The 19581-nt window shown below is 37.9% G+C and overlaps 1 protein-coding gene across 1 annotated transcript in view; it reads right to left on the minus strand.

Moving 5' to 3' along the window:
• The window catches only part of HemK1 (HemK methyltransferase 1), a 105448-nt gene that overhangs the window by 8209 nt on the left and 77658 nt on the right, over window positions 1-19581 (minus strand). The window contains exon 5 of the mRNA XM_090381527.1: window positions 7525-7745. Within this exon, the coding sequence (XP_090237653.1) occupies window positions 7525-7745 (221 nt within the window). The remainder of the gene's footprint in view (window positions 1-7524; window positions 7746-19581) is intronic.

The raw sequence follows: 19581 nt of genomic DNA on the forward strand, positions 1-19581 counted from the left end.
CTTTCTGTAGACGTTGTATCCCCCAAATTCCAGTTCTGCATTCCTTATATATGTGTGACACCACGTCTCTGATATCCCAACAATATCTGCCTTTGATGTTTTGAGCAATACCTCAAATTCATCAAATTTATTTACTAAACTCCTAGCATTGGTGTACACGCAAGTATACATGCACCTCTTTCTATTCTTAGCTACCCTAACACAACCCATGTGTTTACTTGTACCGCAATGGCTCCCAGCAGTCTCTGAAATAATATCATGCATCTTGTTTTTCAGGCTTCTGCTCATTCCAATAGAAGCAGTGCAAGAATCTCTTTCACCTCTGCCAGTGGCTACTGTTAATCTATTCGTCTTTGTCTCCCCCCAAGCTAGCAGTTTTCCGACCCACCTAACACTGCCTCGATAGCATCAGCAAATATTCTTGCACCCTTTCTATTTAAGTGTATCCCATCCCTGTAGAAGCAATCTCTCCTGTTAACACGTACAGTCCAGGCTGAAAAAAATTCTACCCCTTGAGCCTTGCACAATCTTTCCAGGGCCGAATTGATCGTCAAGGCTTTCATCATATACTCCCTCCTATCGATTTCTTGGCAGAATTGCAGACAGTTTCAAATTCAACCCTAATTCACGGCTTTTTTTCAACAGTGACCTGTACTTGTTAAGCAATTCTGCTGGTCTCCTACTCTTGATATCATTAGTGCCAATGTGTACAACTATATCACCTTTTGTGCCCTTAAAAGATGACATCTGCTCTACAACGTCATCAACCTTTGCCTCTGGCAGACATACCCTGGTCCTGTTCCACCTATCCTTTTTACAAAGCATGTTCCCCGTTTCCCTGACAATAGAGTCACCAACAAGTACTAGTTCCTTTGGGACCAGCACATTCTGCCTTGGGGGTTGCCACTGTGTTGCGCGATGACCAAGTGCAAGCTCTGGCGTTGATGTGGGCATCTGAGAGCTTGATGGGCCCCTCAATTTAGTTCCTTCGAGGGCATCCACCCTGTCCTTCAAGCTCTCATATAGGCCCGTAAGAACACAGTTGTTGCCTGATTTCGATACACTCCTTGCATCGCGCACACACACAAAGACATCTCCCATGGCAATATCATGTCCCGTACCTGAACTCCACAAACATCATGCAAGCTGTGCATTTTAGAAGGCTGTGATTCAGAAGGCAATTGCCCCCCTCAGTTCTCCTCTGAGCCACAGCACTTCCATTAGCTCGAGCCTTTTGTTTTGCTGCTCTGGTCTGAGTCATGGTTTCTGTTAATTTAAATAAAATTTCAATTGCAGTTTATAACCCTAACTTATCTCCCAACACAGTTATAATGGGATATATATATTTTTTTAGTGTCAAGTATTAATTATCTCCGAGTTCCCTTTATATAACTTCCGTATCAGTTATGTATTAATTAATTATGTTACATTTGTAATCTAAGTCAGTATATGTATTTACTTAAAAGTACAATTTAAATGCCAACAAAGTTCAACAAGTTTAATAGATTTTACCGATCACTGTAAGTATTATAACCTATACTATACTAACGCTATCTAGGTTCGATATATAACGATCGTTTAACAAAGACAAAGGCGGGAAGTTACGTACTGAAGTTACGAACTATGGACACTTAAGTATTAATTAACTTTCAAATCTCGCTGTCCCAATTCAGAATAAACCAATGATCCTTACTAGGTCTACAAGCCACTCACAAAAAACAATTTGATGCAAAAAATATTCAATAAGCGGCTAAATATGGCTAAAAACTTCTCGTTCAGCGGAGTTGCGACTTGTAACACGTGGATACCCTTACCGATACTTTTATGCAATTGCAAGGCCGAGTAACGAATAAATACACCAAATTAATCAGAAAATCACAAGATAATGCTATACTACTAAATTTAAATCAAAAGTTTTAGAAAAACAATAATTTCAAATCAATAAATAAGAAAAATCCACTTAGCGGCTTTGAACATGTCTGGTCCCTACTAGCTTCGTCAGCAGTCCTTCTAAAACTCAGTCTTGTCTTATTTTTCGCAAAAAGGATTCTTCTGCTCCTATGCTTATCTTTGGTGACACTCCGATTTCTAGGCAAAATGGTATATCTCTTTCGGGGATTACCCTGACTTCTAATCTCTCTCTTGGCACAAACACATTACAAATATTGCTGCCTCTACATCTAAAAAAACTTGGTTTTCTCTTTCACTCTTGGCATTACTTTTCTTCCAAACAGCTGCTCACTCTGTACAAATCGCAAATCTGCCCTACCATGGAATATTGTTTCCACATCTGGGGTGGTGCCCCCAAAACCTCTCTCAGGCTTCTTGATTCCATTCAGAAGAAGGCAGTTAGGTTAATTAATGACTTCTCTCTAACAGAGGCTCTCCACTCGTCTCATAGACGTACTGTTTCTGCTGCATGCCTTTTTTACAGATAATTCCGTGGGTACTGTTCTTCTGAATTGGCTTCTATAATTCCCGCTCCCTCTTTCAAAACAGTACGGACTCATGCCGCCTCCAGCCAACATCCATTTACTGTCCAACTTCAAACTCACAGAACCAACTTTTCTCGTTTATTTGTTTAACTGCCGTTTTCTGGAACAACCTTCCTTCATACATATTTCCTGAAAATTACAGTCTACAGAAGTTCAAGTCTAATGTCAACAAATATCTTCTTTTGTCTTCCCAACCTCCAATCCAAGCACGGTACTAAGTACTATAGGTTCTAATACCTCTCGTGTTTGAGGTCTACATAAAAAAAAAAAAAAAAAAAAACACAATATGAAATGAAGAGAAAAAAATATGTCATGGAAAATTGGGTTCACAGAAGTGAATGACTAGTAGCAGCAGTAGTAGTACTAAACGATCACTCATGGTTTCCGAGAAAACCCATTAGTTCTAATTCAAAATTTCACCAGTATACGACGTAAAAAAAAACAGACGGAAATACTCTCATAGCATAAACATTTGTCTCAAGCACTACCATTAATAAAAAAAAGGAAGAAAAATCAGCCTTTCAAATTATTATACTACCATTAATAATAATAAAAGAAAAAAAGAAGAAAAATCATCCTTTCAAATTATTCCGGATAACTGATGTTCTACTGTATAGCAAACCTATAAATGACAGATTTAATAAAACCAAGAAAATTTACAGATAAGATAAAATTTTAAACATTTTTAGGAAAAAACACTAAGATACTGTCATATTAAAACGAAACTGAACAAAATACTTATAATTACTGTAGCTTTTGAAGGCATTTCCTCTTTTATGATGCAATTTATAGTACAGAATCATGGCCAATTGATCATGGGGGTTTAAACCCTCCACACATGCCCTGCAACAGACAATGGCTGAAGAGTAAGGAATATTAATCTCCTCATCCCTATTAATCTTATTCTACTTAGGAGAAGAAATCTGCCTTATCCCCAATCATGCCTGGTGATAATATCTATGTGAACCATGAACACAATTGCATCACACTGAGAAGGCTAGAAAGTTAGGGAGTCATGAAGGAATTACAGAAGTACAGATTTCATTTGTCCAGCGGTTTTGGACAGGTATAGACTAGATTTGAGCAGTGTTATAATAAGCCACTTATATCCATTTCTACAGCATATATGGCTTACTCTTTGGACTAAACAGAGCCTATCTTGAAGATTCTCCATTCTCACTATGTGCAGGTTCCAGAGTTGAGACTGCTCTTACATGAGAGTGCAAGTGGGACAGGGCATAAAGTAAGATAACAAATATGATCAAAAATTCTCAGAACGTAGAGAGTACTACACTGGGGAGATGATATATTGGTTTTAAAATTTCTTGGGAGAAACAAAGACAACTGAGAAAGCAAATGATGTGAAGACTGCCATGATAGAGCATTTTTGGAAGTAGAAGGAGGCCCATCAAGTGCTTTATAACCTTTTATTTCAAAAGAGAAGAGAAGAAAAGAAAATGGAAGAATGAGAGTGTTTGCAGGCATCCAAAGCCAGAATATTAAAGTGCTTTCTAAAAACAGTATGGGAGGAACACATAGGAGTAAGGACAAGTTCTGCAACTGTTACCTGTTTCTAGGAAAAAAAACACTCTTATTAACCAAATGAGAGCTAAATGTTTAAAATGAGTTGCAGAACATGCAAAGTGGTCTCCAGAATATTTGAAGTTCCCTCAAGTCAGATGTGGGGTTTTATTACAGTCAATGGAGTTAATCGCCATGTTATGTGAAGCCTTTTTTGTGAATGCCAGATACAGATCGAATCAAAATTACTGGCCAAAATTTCTTCCCATTTTCAAAAGACAAGTAAATGCACTTTCCAGGCTGATTTTTTCCTTTCATACAGAGCTAAAAGGTGCAAGCATCTGTCAACTGCAGTTAGTGTTTAATAATCAATTTATGTTTTCTGAATGGGCACAATATCAGTAATAGGAAAAGTCAATTAAAAGACTTTTCTAGCCAAGAACTTAACTCATTTTGAAAACTATAACAAAATAGGCCAGCAAATAAATTCCAGTCTTTGTAAACTTCTGGTTCTTTGATTTATGTATGGCATCATGAATTGTCAACAGATTACATCTATAATCTGATTTCATTAGTGCCCTATTTTTGTTGTTGTTGTTGTTTGGTTTTTAGGAGCATTAGCAACTAAGGCCATATTGCTCCAGGATATGCGGTGGTCATTCCTTAACCTTTCCGCATCCTCCGTATTTGGTGGTGACGGGCTCGAACCCCGGTCTAATCAAGAAGCGTGTGCTACGCACTGCTGCTCCTTCCCACCTGGCTACGGAGGCGCCCCTATTTTTGTGATGTAGTCATTAAGACCAAGGAGGATGTAACAAAATATTAATGAAGTGTGATACTGACACTTCATTGTAAGATATTCATGGTGAAACATTGATTAAACATGGCTTAAACTATCCTTTAATATCAGTGTGCTTTGTTTCACAGTTTTGTAATAATTTGCCTTTAAAACTCCCTTTGTGTTTAGTGGGAAAAAACAAATTTTTGTACTTTTTAGTTAATTTAACAAAATATTATATTTAAAAAATAATACCTTTTCTAACTATTCAAAATATACTTTGTGCATCAACATCTGATTATACAAATATTTGCTGTTTGCTGAAATATAATTTCAGCAAATAGCAAAAACAAAAAAAAAAAAAAAAAAGGCTTAAAATGCATCATGTTAAATAAATAGCCTCAAAATATCAAAAATAGAAAGTCTAGGAGCTGAAGTTGTGCACCACTGTATGAGGTCTGATTAAAAATTTCTAAGTTTCTAGAAAAATTAGGGTACATACAACATATTTTGTAAGCAATTCCTGCAAAGTAGTTTCCTCTCCAAGTGTCCCAATTTCTGCCACTTCTGTAAGCATTTCTGATGATCTAACTGTGAATTGGTTGGATCCTACTGTTAAATTCTGTTGGATGACTGGAATGTTATTTCATCACTTCAGCTTGATTTTGTGTTTGAAGAAGAAAAAAAAATTACATGGGCATTGTGGAGAGTGGGACAAGATTTTTTTTTTTTTTTTTTTTAATGGAGAATGCAATATGTGCCGGAGCATTGTTCTCCTAACTTTTTCCTCCCAATCATATCAGAACCTCTTTATATTAGGCCTTGTTTACTACTTCAATGTTCTGAACAAATTCATAAAGAATAATGGCCTGATTGTCAAAAAAAAAAAAATAATAATAATAAATAACTAGGGGGCTTTGCCCACTGCCCGCTTTGCTCGCCAACCCCTGCATACACATTTTCTACGTAAAATGTAGAGTTATGATGGAGTAAATCAAATCTTTTCTACATAAAAGACACACCTGTTGAAATGCACTGATCGATAACTAATCAGGAAATGACCTATGTAATTATTTACCTGTGCATTTGTAGTGATGTAATTACCCTGCCCACTTGTGCCACATGACCCGTATTCCTCTTCTCACATTGGCTACCCCACCACGTGGCATTCTCAAGGGAGAATAAATATCACTATGTAATTATTTACCTGCATTTACATAGGTCACTTAGGAAAAGGCTTTTTGCTTCTGGTTCCATAATGCATGAGGAATATTGTCGCATCTGAAAAAGCAGGACTAAAATATTTGCAAACTATACAAATATTTAAAATATTTACAAAATACTAAACTATTTACAAATATGCAAACTGTATTGGGTCCCTTCATCAGCTGACATTACAATGGAACATCAAATGATGCCAGGCGTGGTCGCGTATTAGACAGTGAAGCATGTGAACGAGGTTAGTGAATGTTATGGAGGCAGTTGTCTTTCAATGGAAAACAACAATGTAATTATTTACCTGCACATTTGTAGTGAGTGACTTAATTGCCCTGCTCTTCTCTCCCATTGACTAGAATAAATATCACTAGGAGGAAGACTTTTTTAATGTATAGAGAGATAAGCAACATTTGCTTTTCATGTTTCACCAAACTTCTCTGCTATTTTTTGAATGGAACAAATATGGTGGCTTCCAATGGAAGAATTCGAATTTTTTTTGTTTTCAGACCGTAACTGTATAACCATGTTTCATCACAGGTACACCAATGTTTTATCACCAATAACAATGCAATTGATGAAATTAGGATCAACTTACACCCTTCTTTCCAGCTCCTCACACAATTCTCTAAGATGAAACCTTTGGTCATCATTCAACGATGTTTGAACAAATTCTGCTGACACACACTGCATTCCACAGTTTCAGTTAAAATCTCACAGCATGACGTAAGGTGGATTCTCAGGTCATCAGAAATTTCTGAGACAGTTAATTTCTAATCAAAATGAATTTTTTTCATGCATTTTAGTAACCATTTTATCCCTTCTTGAAGTTGAAGGTCAACCTGAATGGAGCCTCAGCTATCTTGGAAACTTTTCATCCACTGATAAAATGACTGCCTGATTTAAACAATGCATCATCAGATGCATTTCTTAACACAAGGCAAGTTTCATTCACTCTGTCTTGCTCTTCACAGAAGGCCTGATGTACACAAGTAGTTCACTCTCATATCCATTGCAATTACAACTAAGGCCAAAAATGTCTGAACTTCACCATGCACTGTTTATTACTAGTTTAGTGGAGCAGGAAGTAGTAATATGTAATTCAGTAATATGGTGACCTCTTCATGAAACATTTTTGCTTTCAAACTCCATTACTTCTTTTGCGATAAATAACTTTTAAGATTAAACTTTGTACATATCTGCTATAATGATTAACTTTGTCCATATACATCATACTATAAGAAAACATTATTAGTGAATGAAAAAAAGAGTCAAGTAGATATTTATAAATACCCTTCAGAGAAAGAAGCATTATGAGGTTTGTGGAAAATTAAAGTTTCAATCCATTAAAAAATAGAAATAAAATATTAATTTTTCAACAAACTGATAGTTATATGAAAATTAATACAAAAATATAAGTAGTTTTTTTTTTTTAAATTTACATTATTTTTTTTTCTATCATTTTATGATGGGTTATACACTAGCATACATATATATATATATATATAAACTTACTTTAATATTTCATGCTCTAATTCTTGCATTTCTGAATTAGAGATATATGGAGGATTGCTAACCATAATTGTGAACTTTCCTATAAATGGTAACTGATCATTCTGTATGGAATCAACAGATGCATGGAATACTTTGAACCTGGCATTAAGACCTAGTAGTGTGGCATTATGAAGTGCAAGTTTACATGCAGCAATACTTGCATCTATTGCTATACAGTAAGCCTGAAATTAAGAAATAAATGTTTTTGGTGAAGGATATCTAATAAGAGGCTACAGGTAGAATATCTCTTAAATGATTTATATTGTAATCTTGTTATACACAAAATTGTTTTCTGTGCTATGGCTACATTAATTGTGCTTCATAATACTGTTCACATTGTAATTCAATGCTAAAAAAAAGTTATTTCACGAATTAATCAATTTGCATTACACTATACTGAGAAATTTCTTAACACACTGTGGTTATTTTATCTGTATTATTTGGCACATAAAATCTCTCTCTCTTTTCAGTTTCATTTTATGCCTACACCAAAGCTCGCAATAATTGTAAAGCAGTTATTAATCAATCCAAACTAGATTTTGAACGGGCTAAGAGTAGAAAACTTGCTTCTTGCACTAATGGTAGCAGAGCATTCTGGTGTCTTGCCAAAGCTATTGGCTGCAACTTTTGCCCATCTCTGTCAAAACCAAATGGTTCTATTGTCATTTCAGCCAAGGTTAAAGCCTACCTGCTAGCATCCCATTTTTCTTCCAACTCATGTATTAATGATCTTGGTAGAACACCTCCCACCATTCCCAGCATGCCCCATTCAGTGCCTCCTGTGGCATTCCGTCAAAAGGATGTCAGAAGGATTTTGAAGAGCCTTATGCTAGCTAAGAAAGCTCCAGGTCCTGATGGTATTTCTCCACTTGTTCTCAAAACCTGTGCTCCTCAACTTACTCCACTTCTTTGTCACCTTTTTTCACTTTCTTATTCCAAAGATGTTTTTCCTTCTGCTTGGAAATTTGCTCATATCCAGCCAGTTCCTAAAAAGGATAACAAATCCCTCCCATCCAATTATCATCCCATTGCAATTACTTCTACTCTTTCTAAACTACTAGAGAAATCAATTAACTTCCAACTCTTAAACTACCTAGAAACCTTCTGTCTGATCAATGATTGCTAGTATGGATTCCGTCAGTGTCAATCCACTGGTAATATTCTGGCTTGCGTTACCCATTTATGGCTAAATTCAATGGAAAAGTTCAGTGAAACACAAGAAGTTGCTTGTGCATCTCAAAGGCTTTCAATTATGTTTGGCACAAAGGTCTTCTAAACAAGCTTCCATCTTATGGGTTTCCAACTGTTTTTTGTAATTGGTTATCCAGTTTTCTTTCCGACCGCTCACTGAGGGTAATGGTAGATGGCTGGCTCTCTGTCTTCTAACTTCTCCATTAATGCTGGTGTCCCCCAAGATTCAGTGTTTCCCCCCACTCTTTTCCTCTTTTATATTAATGACCTTCTTCCACTGACCGGAAATCCTATCCTTAGTTTTGCTGATGATAGCACATTGCATTCCACTTTCCAGTTTGAGAAACCTTACCCTGCTCAATCAGCTTCAACTTCTCAAATATCCTCTACCAATTCCTTAAATGCCGATCTCGAGGTAATTCTCCAGTGTGGCAAAGACAACCTAGTTGATTTCAATCCTTCTAAAATTCAGTCCTGTCTTATATCTTGCAAAAAGGATTCTTCTGCTCCTATGCTTATCTTTGGTGACACTACAATTTCTAGACAAGATGATATATCTCTTTTGGGGATTACCCTGACTTCTAATATCTCTTGGCACAAGCACATTGCAAATATTGCTTCTTCTGCATCTAAAAACTTGGTTTTCTCTTTCACTCTTGGCATTACTTTTCTTCCAAACAGATGTTCACTCTTTACAAATCGCAAATCCACCCTACCATGGAATATTGTAGGGTGGATTTGGGGACACGGCCCCAGATGTTCACACATCTGGGGCCGTGTCCCCAAAACCTCTCTCTCTCTCAGGTTTCTAGATTCCATTCAGAAGAGGGCAGTTAAGTTAATTAATGACTTTTCTCTAACAGAGTCTGTCCACTCTCTGTCCCTTAGACGTACTGTTTCTGCTGCTTGCCTTTTCTACAGATACTTCCACGGGCACTGTTCTTCTGAATTGGCTTCTATAATTTTCTCTCTCTCTCTCTCTCTCTCTCTCTCTCTTTAAAAACAGTCCGAACATGTGCAGCCAACGGCCATTTACTGTCCAACTTTAAATTCACATAACCAACTTTTTATCTTCCTCATTTATTCATTCAACTGCCCTTTTCTGGAACAACCTTTCTTCCTAGAAAATTACAGTCCACAAAAGTTCGTCTGATGTCAACAAATATCTTCTTTCATCTTCTCAAATTACAACCCATGCACAGTGCTAAGTACTATAGGTTCTTATACCTCTCATGTTTGTGGTTTTCATTAAAAAAAAAAAAAAAAAGTCTAAACATCTCCTCATAACCTGAATTTATGTCTCCTAGAATCATTTATAACCATGAAAAGTTCATCCTCATTCATTGTACTTTTGCCTTTCAGAGCCTTAAACACTTCAATCAAGTCTCCTCTAAAGTGCCTAGTTTCCAAGCTGTGCAACTTGAACACCTCATATGAACACCCTTTTGCTGATCTGACAAGGGAAATTACTTATCTTTGGACCCTTTCAAGAAACTCAAATGTCTTTTTTTAGGTGCAGTCTCCATACTTGAGTGCAGTATTCCAAGCGTGGTCTAACAATAGCCTTATATAATGGGATTACAATATCCTTATCTCTACTTGCAGTTGTTCGATAAATCATTGATAGGACTCCGTGGGTCTTCCTTCCAACCTGTCTACAATGGTCGGAGAACTTCACTCACCGTATCGTAACTCCCAAATCTCTTTCTTCCACTACTGATTTTAGTTAAACTTCAACCATTGTGTATAAAGTTATTTTGGGGTTACTGTTCCCCACGTGTAAGATTTTGAACTTTGCTGGATTAAAGCATAGCTGCCAATTTTCTGAACATCCCTGAAGTTTATCTAGGTCACTCTGAAGAAGTGCTGCTTGGCGATGATCATTAACTACTCTGCCAATATTTATATAATTTGCAAGTTTTTAGACTTCACGCCCTCTATCCCTTCATCAGTGTCATTTAAGAAAATCAAAAACAGTAATGGTCCCAATACTGTTACTTGAGGAATGCCACTTGTTACATTAACTCAATCTGAGGAATAATCATTTATCACAATCCTCTGCCTCCTGCCCTGAAGCCATCCTGCTATCCATATAAAGATTTTCCCTGTGATTGTTGTTGTTGTTATTTGGTTTTTAGGAGCATTAGCAACTATGGCCATATTGCTCCAGGATATGCGGTGGTCATTCCCTGACCTTTCCGCATCCTCCGTATTTGGTGGTGACGGGCTCGAACCCCGGTCTAATCAAGAAGCGTGTGCTACGCACTGCTGCTCCTTTCCACCTGGCTACGGAGGCGCCGGTTTTCCCTGTGATTCCAAATTTTTCAAGCTTATTTGCTGAAATCTAAATAAACAATGTTGAAATTATTCCTTAAGTCCAGCTCATGAGTGACCTTGTCAAAATGGCTAACCAGATTTGTTAAACATGATTTTCCCTTTAAAAATCTATGCTGCGTATCCTTCCAAATTCCATTTCTATCTAAATCATCTTGAATTCCACCTTTGATGATTGCCTCCATGATTTTCTCTACTACTGAAGTTAGACTGACTGATCGGTAATTTCCCACTACATTCTTAGAACTGCCTTTATGTATCGGAGATACGTTGGCACTTTTCCAGTCCAAATGATTATCTCCAGAGTTGAGTGATGCGCTCATAATTAGCCTCAGTGGTTTGATGCACTCACTTGCCACCTCCCTTAAAATTATAGGGTATATGTCATTAACCCCAAGAGTCTTACTCGTCTGTAGGCTCGAAAGTTTTTTCATTAAATAATCATGTGAAATTTCAACATCATTATTTTATTTTATTTTTTCCAACTTCACTCCCATAATTCCTCATTGACATAAAGAGTTTTTCTTCTGTATATATATCGATGCAAAGTAACTGTTGAGTTCATCTTCAATATCAGCTGGGGTATCAAATACTATCCCACGTTCATTACATAAGGGTCTGATCTGATTTGTTCTTCTCTTTGTTGCATTAATGTATATGAAGAATTCCTTATACCCACTCCTTGCTCTCTATGCCAGTGATTTCTCATAATCTGCCTTTGCCAGCCTAACCTTTTCTGTGACACTATTACAGATAACTTTGTAGTTGTTATAGGCTTCAGTACTTTTTATTGCTCTGTAACTTTTCCATGCCATCTTTTTCTGCTCAAGTAATCTGGCAACTTCATTATTCATCCAACTTGGAATCCTCCTCATGGAGTATTTTTTTTAATGGTGTATATACATTCAAGGCTTCTGTGATTAATGTCTTAAAGGTATACCATAATTCAATTATATTCACTCTCTCTGTGGGATATCTACCCAGTTATTAGAGGCCATGTAGCACCTTAAGCCGCTGTAATTTACTTTCCTGAAATTATAACCCATTCCTTTGCCTTTAACTACTGCTACCTCTCCCTTCATTGTCCACTATAGAACTCCGTGATCACTTCCTGCTACTGGTTCCTATACTGTCAGCACTATTATGTCATCTGGTTCATGGGTGATTATCAAGTCTAGTATATAGAAAGTACTAGGGAACTTGTTTCCCTAGTACTTTCCTAGACTAAAAGGCATACCATAATTCAATTGTGTTTGCTTTCTGTGAGATATCTACCCAGATATCTAGTGTCCTAGTACTTTCCCTGATATTGATGAAGGTATATCATCAGTGGTTAATGACAGTGATTATCAGGGAATGCTACTGCAAAAAGATATAGAAAAATTAGGCAGATGGGCTGAGAAGTGGAAATTGAAGTTTAACTTTGATGAATGCAACTACTTATGTATGAGAAGCAGTAATCCTAGAATAGCATGCCAACTATGTGGTACCACACAGAACTGTCTGGGTTGATGGGTTGATGTGAACTGTTGTTACCGTAGTTTGTACCAATTTGTTTCAAGCGTACTGATGTTAAAATTAAATGAAAACAGTCATGATGATAATAGGGTCTAGAGTAACTTCATTTTCTTGTGAAAGTGTAGTTTACAAATCAATATACATTTCTTACTGAACCAAAAGAAAATGTCTACCACCTTTTTGTTAACAAGCACTAAAGAGCAATTTACTTACTAGTATTTCATTTTCAGATAATATGTTTCAGCAGGAAAAGGTTACCTTGTATGAGAATTTTGAAATTTTGTAAAAATTATGTACATTTTTCTTTAAAGTATTACTGTTTTTGTTATACTCAGTTTGTAATTCACATTTTAATTTTCTTTCCTTTTCTATTTTGGGCTGTGTGCAATATGGTATATTCTCTAGACCAGTGACATATTTCATAATGTCTTGTGAGCATTCTGCATGTTCGTTTATTTGGTCTGACAAGTTTTATTTTTGCAAAATGGACAATGTAACATTTTTTTTATTTGCTTACTCAAACATTTCATATATAAATTTTCTGCTTATACTCCGGGATGACCAAACGGGCAGAGGAGTTCACAAGATAGACAGCATACAAGACACAGCACCATATTCAGCAATCACAGGCTTGAACCCCAGTCACTCAAGGCACGTGTAACTTATGCACCCGCGCGCCTGACCACTAGGCTACGGCGGCCTTATATAAATTTAAACAAGTGATCACTTCCTGCCCACAGAAAATAAAGGGCTAGATTAAATAGGTTAAGTAGCCAGAAGCAGATATGAAAGTGATTCGTGAATTGCTTCTATTGGGACATACAGCAACTGCAAAGAGGTTCTGGGATTACAAGGTCTACTGGGGATCATCATGGGACAAGCAAATACATGATATACAGTACTCTAGGTGTGGCCTGACCATTGCCTTATACAAGGGAATAATCACCTCCTTATCCCTGCTAGAAAAATTCCTATATATCATTGACAATACACCATGAGCTACTCTTGCAGCCCGTCTGCACTGCTCAGAGAACTTCATATCTGCCTGCACAACCACCCCAGGTCCCTTTCATTCTCTACCACTGTCAGTGTAGTACCACAGAGTTGATACGTTGCTCTGGGATTACTGTTTTCCATGTGTAGTACTTTACATTTTTCAATGTTAAACTTCATTTGCCACATCTCAGCCCATCTGCTCAACCTTTCCAGATCCTGTTGCAGCAGCATAGTGTCAGTAGTGTCCTTGACAACCCTGCCTACCTTTGTATCGTCTGCAAACTTTGACATTAAGCTTGATATACCATCATCAATATCATTTATGAATACAGAAAACAATAATGGACCCAACACTGAGCCCGGGACTCCACTAATAACATTAGTCCACGACGAGCAGTGTCCATTGATTACCACTCTCTGTCTTCTCCCCCTCAGCCACCCCTTTATCCACAGCAGCAATTTGCCTCCAATGTCACACTGCTCCAATTTGTGCAGCGGTCTTCCATGTGCAACAGTATCAAAAGCCTTTCTAAGATCCAAGTATATAATATCAAAGTTATTCCCTGCATCCAGTTCCTTTGTGACTGCATCATAGTATCCAATCAAATTGGTCAGGCAAGACTTCCCCCTTAACAAAGCCATGCTGTGTCCGAGCTATAACTGAAGTCTTGTCTAAATGATCCTGCAGTGCTTCTTTAACCAGCGCCTCCATTACTTTTCCTGGAACAGAAGTTAAACTCACAGGTCTATAATTACTTGTGTCAGCCTTTGATCCTCCTTTGTGAATTGGGGTCACATTTGCACATCTCCAGTCTGTGAGTACCTCCCCTGAGTCCAAGGAAGCTCTCATAATTATGGCTAAGGGTTTGCTTACTTCCTTTGCTGCCTCCTTTAATATAACTGGATAGATCCCATCCACCCCGGGTGCCTTTCTTGTGTTTATCTTCAACAATTTCTTCTCCACTTTACTCTCAGTTATTACAAGATTCTCTAGCTTACTGCTAGAGTTGAATACACCTCTGGCTTTCCCCTCACTAAATAACTCTTCATGTGTGAATGTCGATGCAAAATATTCATTTAGTTTGTTAGCTACCTGAGCAGGATCATCAACAGTTGACCCATCGATATCAAGTGGTCCAATCTGATTCATCCCCTTCCTTCTAGAGTTTACATAAGTAAAGAACTCTTTGCGGTTTTTCTTTGCATCCCTTGCCAAAGATTTCTTGTAAGCTGCCTTTGCCTGCCTAACCTCCTTTGTAACTTGGTTACAGATCAACTTGTATCTATCATAAGCTTCTGTATCGTGTTAATTTGTATGTATCCCATGCATGTTTCTTCTCTGCCATATGCCTCATCAGTTCATCTGACATCCATTTAGGCCTAAACCTTGAACAATATTTCTTGGTTGGTATGTAAAGCCTAGTAGCTTCCAAGATACATTAGCATTAGCATTAGTAGAGGCATATGATGCAAGAAAGCAAGCTTATTCAGCATCAGCCAAAAAAAAAAAAAAAAAACATCCACTCCCATTTCACCCCTCCGTTCGTTCGAAATACCTGTCCAGTTGAGCTTTAAATTTGTTTAGGCTATCAACTTCAACAACAAGTGATGAAAGTCGGTTCCACCAACCAACCACCCGCTGGCCAAAGGCAAATTTCCGCACATCTGTCCGACATCCGTTCTTCCTCAATTTGAATTTGTGCCCTCTGAGGTGATTATTCTGGGCAAGATGAAGAATCCCATTGGCATTGAGCATGCTCAAACCATTCAAAGCCTTATACACCTCTATCAGATCACCTCGCCGGTGCCTAGTCTCCAGACTCTGTAATTTGCAAAACTTAAGCCTTTCTTCGTAAGAGCAACCCTTTGTTCCATTCACTAATCTTGTTGCCCTTCTCTGTACCCGTTCCAGCAGCTCTACATCCTTCCTGAAATGAGGCCTCCAGACCTGTATACAGTACTCAAGATGTGGCCTAACCATTGCCTTATACAAGGGAATAATCACCTCCTTATCCCTGCTAGAAAAATTCCTGTATATCATTCACAATACTCCATGAGCTACTCTTGCAGCTCGTCTGCACTGCTCAGAGAACTTCATATCTGCCTGCACAATTACCCCCAGGTCCTTTTCATTCTCCACCACTGTCAGTGTAGTACCGCAGAGTTGATACGTTGCTCTGGGGTTACTGTTTCCCATATGTAGTACTTTACATTTGTCAATGTTAAACTTCATTTGCCACCTCTCAGCCCATCTGTTCAACCTTTCCAGATCCTGTTGCAGCAGCATAGCGTCAGTAGTGTCCTTAACGACCCTGCCAACCTTTGTATCATCTGCAAACTTGGACATTAAACTTGATATCCCATCATCAATATCATTCATAAACACCGAAAACAACAACGGACCCAACACTGAACCTTGAGGAACTCCACTAATAACATTAGTCCACGTTGAGCAGTGTCCATTGATTACCACTCTCTGTCTTCTGCCACTCAACCATCCCCTTATCCATAGCAGCAATTTGCCTCCAATGCCACACTGCTCCAATTTGTGCAGCAGTCTTCCATGTGCAACAGTATCAAAAGCCTTTCTAAGATCCAAATATATAATATCAAAGTTATTCCCTGCATCCAGTTCTTTTGTGACTACATCATAGTATCCAATCAAATTGGTCAGGCAAGACCTGCCCTTAACAAAACCATGCTGCGTCTAAGCTATAACTGAATTCTTGTCTAGATGATCCTGCAGTGCTTCTTTAACCAGTGCCTCCATTAATTTACCTGGAACAGAAGTTAAACTAACAGGTCTATAATTACTTGTGTCAGCCTTTGATCCTCCTTTGTGAATTGGGGTTACATTTGCACATCTCCAGTCTATGGGTACCTCCCCTGAGTCCAAAGAAGCTCTCATAATTATGGCTAGGGGTTTGCATACTTCCTTTGCTGCCTCCTTTAATATAACTCGATAGATCCCATCCACCCCAGGTGCCTTTTTTATGTTTATCCTCAACAATCTCTCCTCCACTTTCCTCTCAGTTATTACAAAATCATCCAGCTCACTGCCAATGTTTACTTTACCTACATCATTATCCTTCCTGAATAACTCCTCATGCGTGAATGTAGATGCAAAATACTCGTTTAGATTGTTAGCCACCTGAGCAGGATCCTCAACTGTTGAACCATCAATATCCAGTGGACCAATCTGATTCATCCATTTCCTTCTCGAGTTCAAATATGTAAAGAACTCTTTTCTGTTTTTCTTTGCATTCTTTGCCAAGGATTTTTCGTAGTCTGCCTTTGCCTGCCTAATCTCCTTTGTGACTTGGTTACAGACCAACTTATATCTATCATAGGCTTCCATGTCACCCATTAATTTGTATGTATCCCATCCATTTTTCTTCTCTGCCACATGTCTCATTAGTTCATCTGACAACCATTTAGGCCTAAACCTTGAGCAATATTTCTTAGTTGGTATGTAAAGCCTGGTAGCCTCCAAGATTTGTTCCTTGAATGCTTCCCATTTTGAGTTTGCTGTTGGTAACATCATCAGTTGGTCCCACTGTATAGAATTTAAATACTGTCTCATACCATCATAGTCGCCTTTACGAAAACAAAAACCCTTCCCTTTACCTCTGATGGTAGTTACCTCCTTGAGTAAATCCCACTTCAACACACTGTGATCACTGCCACCTAGTGGTTCATTTATCTGCAGATTCTTAATGCACGAAGAATCACTACTGATAATCAGATCAAGAGTATTGCTCCCTCTTGTTGCCTCACGAACATGCTGATGTAGAAAACAATCATCCAATAAATCCACAAAAGCCTTGCTAGTGTGCGAGTGACCAACCCACAAATTCCAGTCATTATCAAGTTCTTTGAATGCTTCCCATTTTGCATTTGCTGTTGGTAACATCATCAGTTGGTGCCACTGTATAGAATTTAAATACTGTCTCAGTCCATCGTAGTCACCTTTACAAAAGCAATAACCCTTCCCTTTACCCCTAATGGTAGTTACCTCTTTGAGTAAATCCCACTTCAGCACACTGTGATCACTGCCACCTAGTGGTTCATTTATCTGCAGATTCTTAATGCATGAAGAATCACTGCTGATAATCAAATCAAGAGTATTCCTCCCTCTAGTTGCCTCCCGAACATGCTGATGTAGAAAACAATCATCCAATAAATCCACAAAAGCCTTGCTAGTGTGTGAGTGACCAGTCCCCAAATTCCAGTCAATATCTGGGAAATTAAAATCTCCCATTATAAGACTCTCTGATTTACTGGCCCACTCTATTTCTCTGTACAGTTTCTTATTATACTCATCAGAGTCATTAGGCCTATAGCACACTCCTACTCTCAATTTTGATCTCCCAATGCTTATGTCACACCAAACTGACTCGACACTGCACTGTCCAGCGATGTCCACTGGCTTCACTTCCTTGGATTTTATGTATTTCTTAACTAATAGCATAACCCCTCCTCCCTTCCTATCCAGTCTATCCTTTCTGTAGACGTTGTATCCCCCAAATTCCAGTTCTGCATTCCTTATATCTGTGTGACTACACGTCTCTGATATCCCAACAATATCTGCCTTTGATGTTTTGAGCAATACCTCAAATTCATCAAATTTATTTACTAAACTCATAGCATTGGTGTACACGCAAGTATACATGCACCTCTTTCTATTCTTAGCTACCCTAACAGAACCCATTTGTTTACTTGTACCGCAGTGACTCCCAGCAGTCTCTGAAATATCATGCATCTTGTTTTTCAGGCTTCTGCTCATTCCGATAGAAGCAGTGCAAGAATCTCTTTCACTTCTGCCAGTGGCTACTGTTAATCTATTCATCTTTGTCTCCCCCCAAGCTAGCAGTTTTCCGACCCACCTAACACTGCCTCGATAGCATCAGCAAATATTCTTGCACCCTTTCTATTTAAGTGTATCCCATCCCTGTAGAAGAAATCTCTCCTGTTAACAAGTACAGTCCAGGCTGAAATGAACTAAAATGATACTATGCACTAACTTGTTCGATTAGTGAATTTTCCGTAGTCTGAGGCTTTCAGCACTAAAACCTTTTTAGTATAAACATTTTTATATATAATGGAAATGACAATTATTGCAATTCGTTTCATCAAATCCATAATTGGATACATAGATAATGTTAAGCGTTAAGTTCTGATGGTTGAGAACAGTCCAGAATTACTTAGTGGTTGTGGTTGTTGCTGCTGCTGCTGCTGCTGCTGCTGCTCTGTCTTATCGTAATTGTGACCTTTTAAGTTATGTTGAAACTCTAAAGGAGCTTATTCTTCCAACATAATAATAAGTTTAACGAACAGAATGTTAAGCAATTAGAAATGCTCAGTTCAAAAATGTTTCCCATAGGCAGAGTAAAATATTTTTAAATTCTGAAATAGTACTTAAAAATGACCTTTACCTTATGTACATGTATCTTTTCAATTTTATTTGAGTAGTTAATATTTCATAGCTTTAGGTCATTTTCGCTTATTAGAAGTTTTCCCGCGTAAAAAGTTCTAAACCTCCAGTCCCTTGGAAAATTTCTTATCCGAGTTAGCATTAGCAAAGGCATATGATGCAAGAAAGAAAGCTTATATAGAATCAGCCAAAAAAAACCCCTTATTTCACCCATCCACTTGCAACAAATGTTTGTCAAGTTCTGCCTGGAATCTATTTAAGCTATAAACTTTTACAACAACAGATGGAAGTTTGTTCCAGCAATCTACCACCCGCTGGCTAAACGCAAACGTCAGCACATCTATCCTACAAACATCTTTTTTTCAATTTGAATTTATGCCCTCTCAGGTGATTTTTCTGAGCAAGAGGAAGAATCCTATCCACATTGAGCATGCTCAAACCATTCAAGGCTTTATACACCTCAATCAGATCACCTTGCAGGTGCCCAGTCTCCAGACACTGTAATTTGCAAAACTTAAGCCTTTCTTTGTAAGAGCAACCCTTTG

Source organism: Mastigoproctus giganteus, chromosome 9, assembly GCF_048544385.1.
Source record: "Mastigoproctus giganteus isolate SK-2022 chromosome 9, ASM4854438v1, whole genome shotgun sequence".
Taxonomy (NCBI): domain Eukaryota; kingdom Metazoa; phylum Arthropoda; class Arachnida; order Uropygi; family Thelyphonidae; genus Mastigoproctus; species Mastigoproctus giganteus.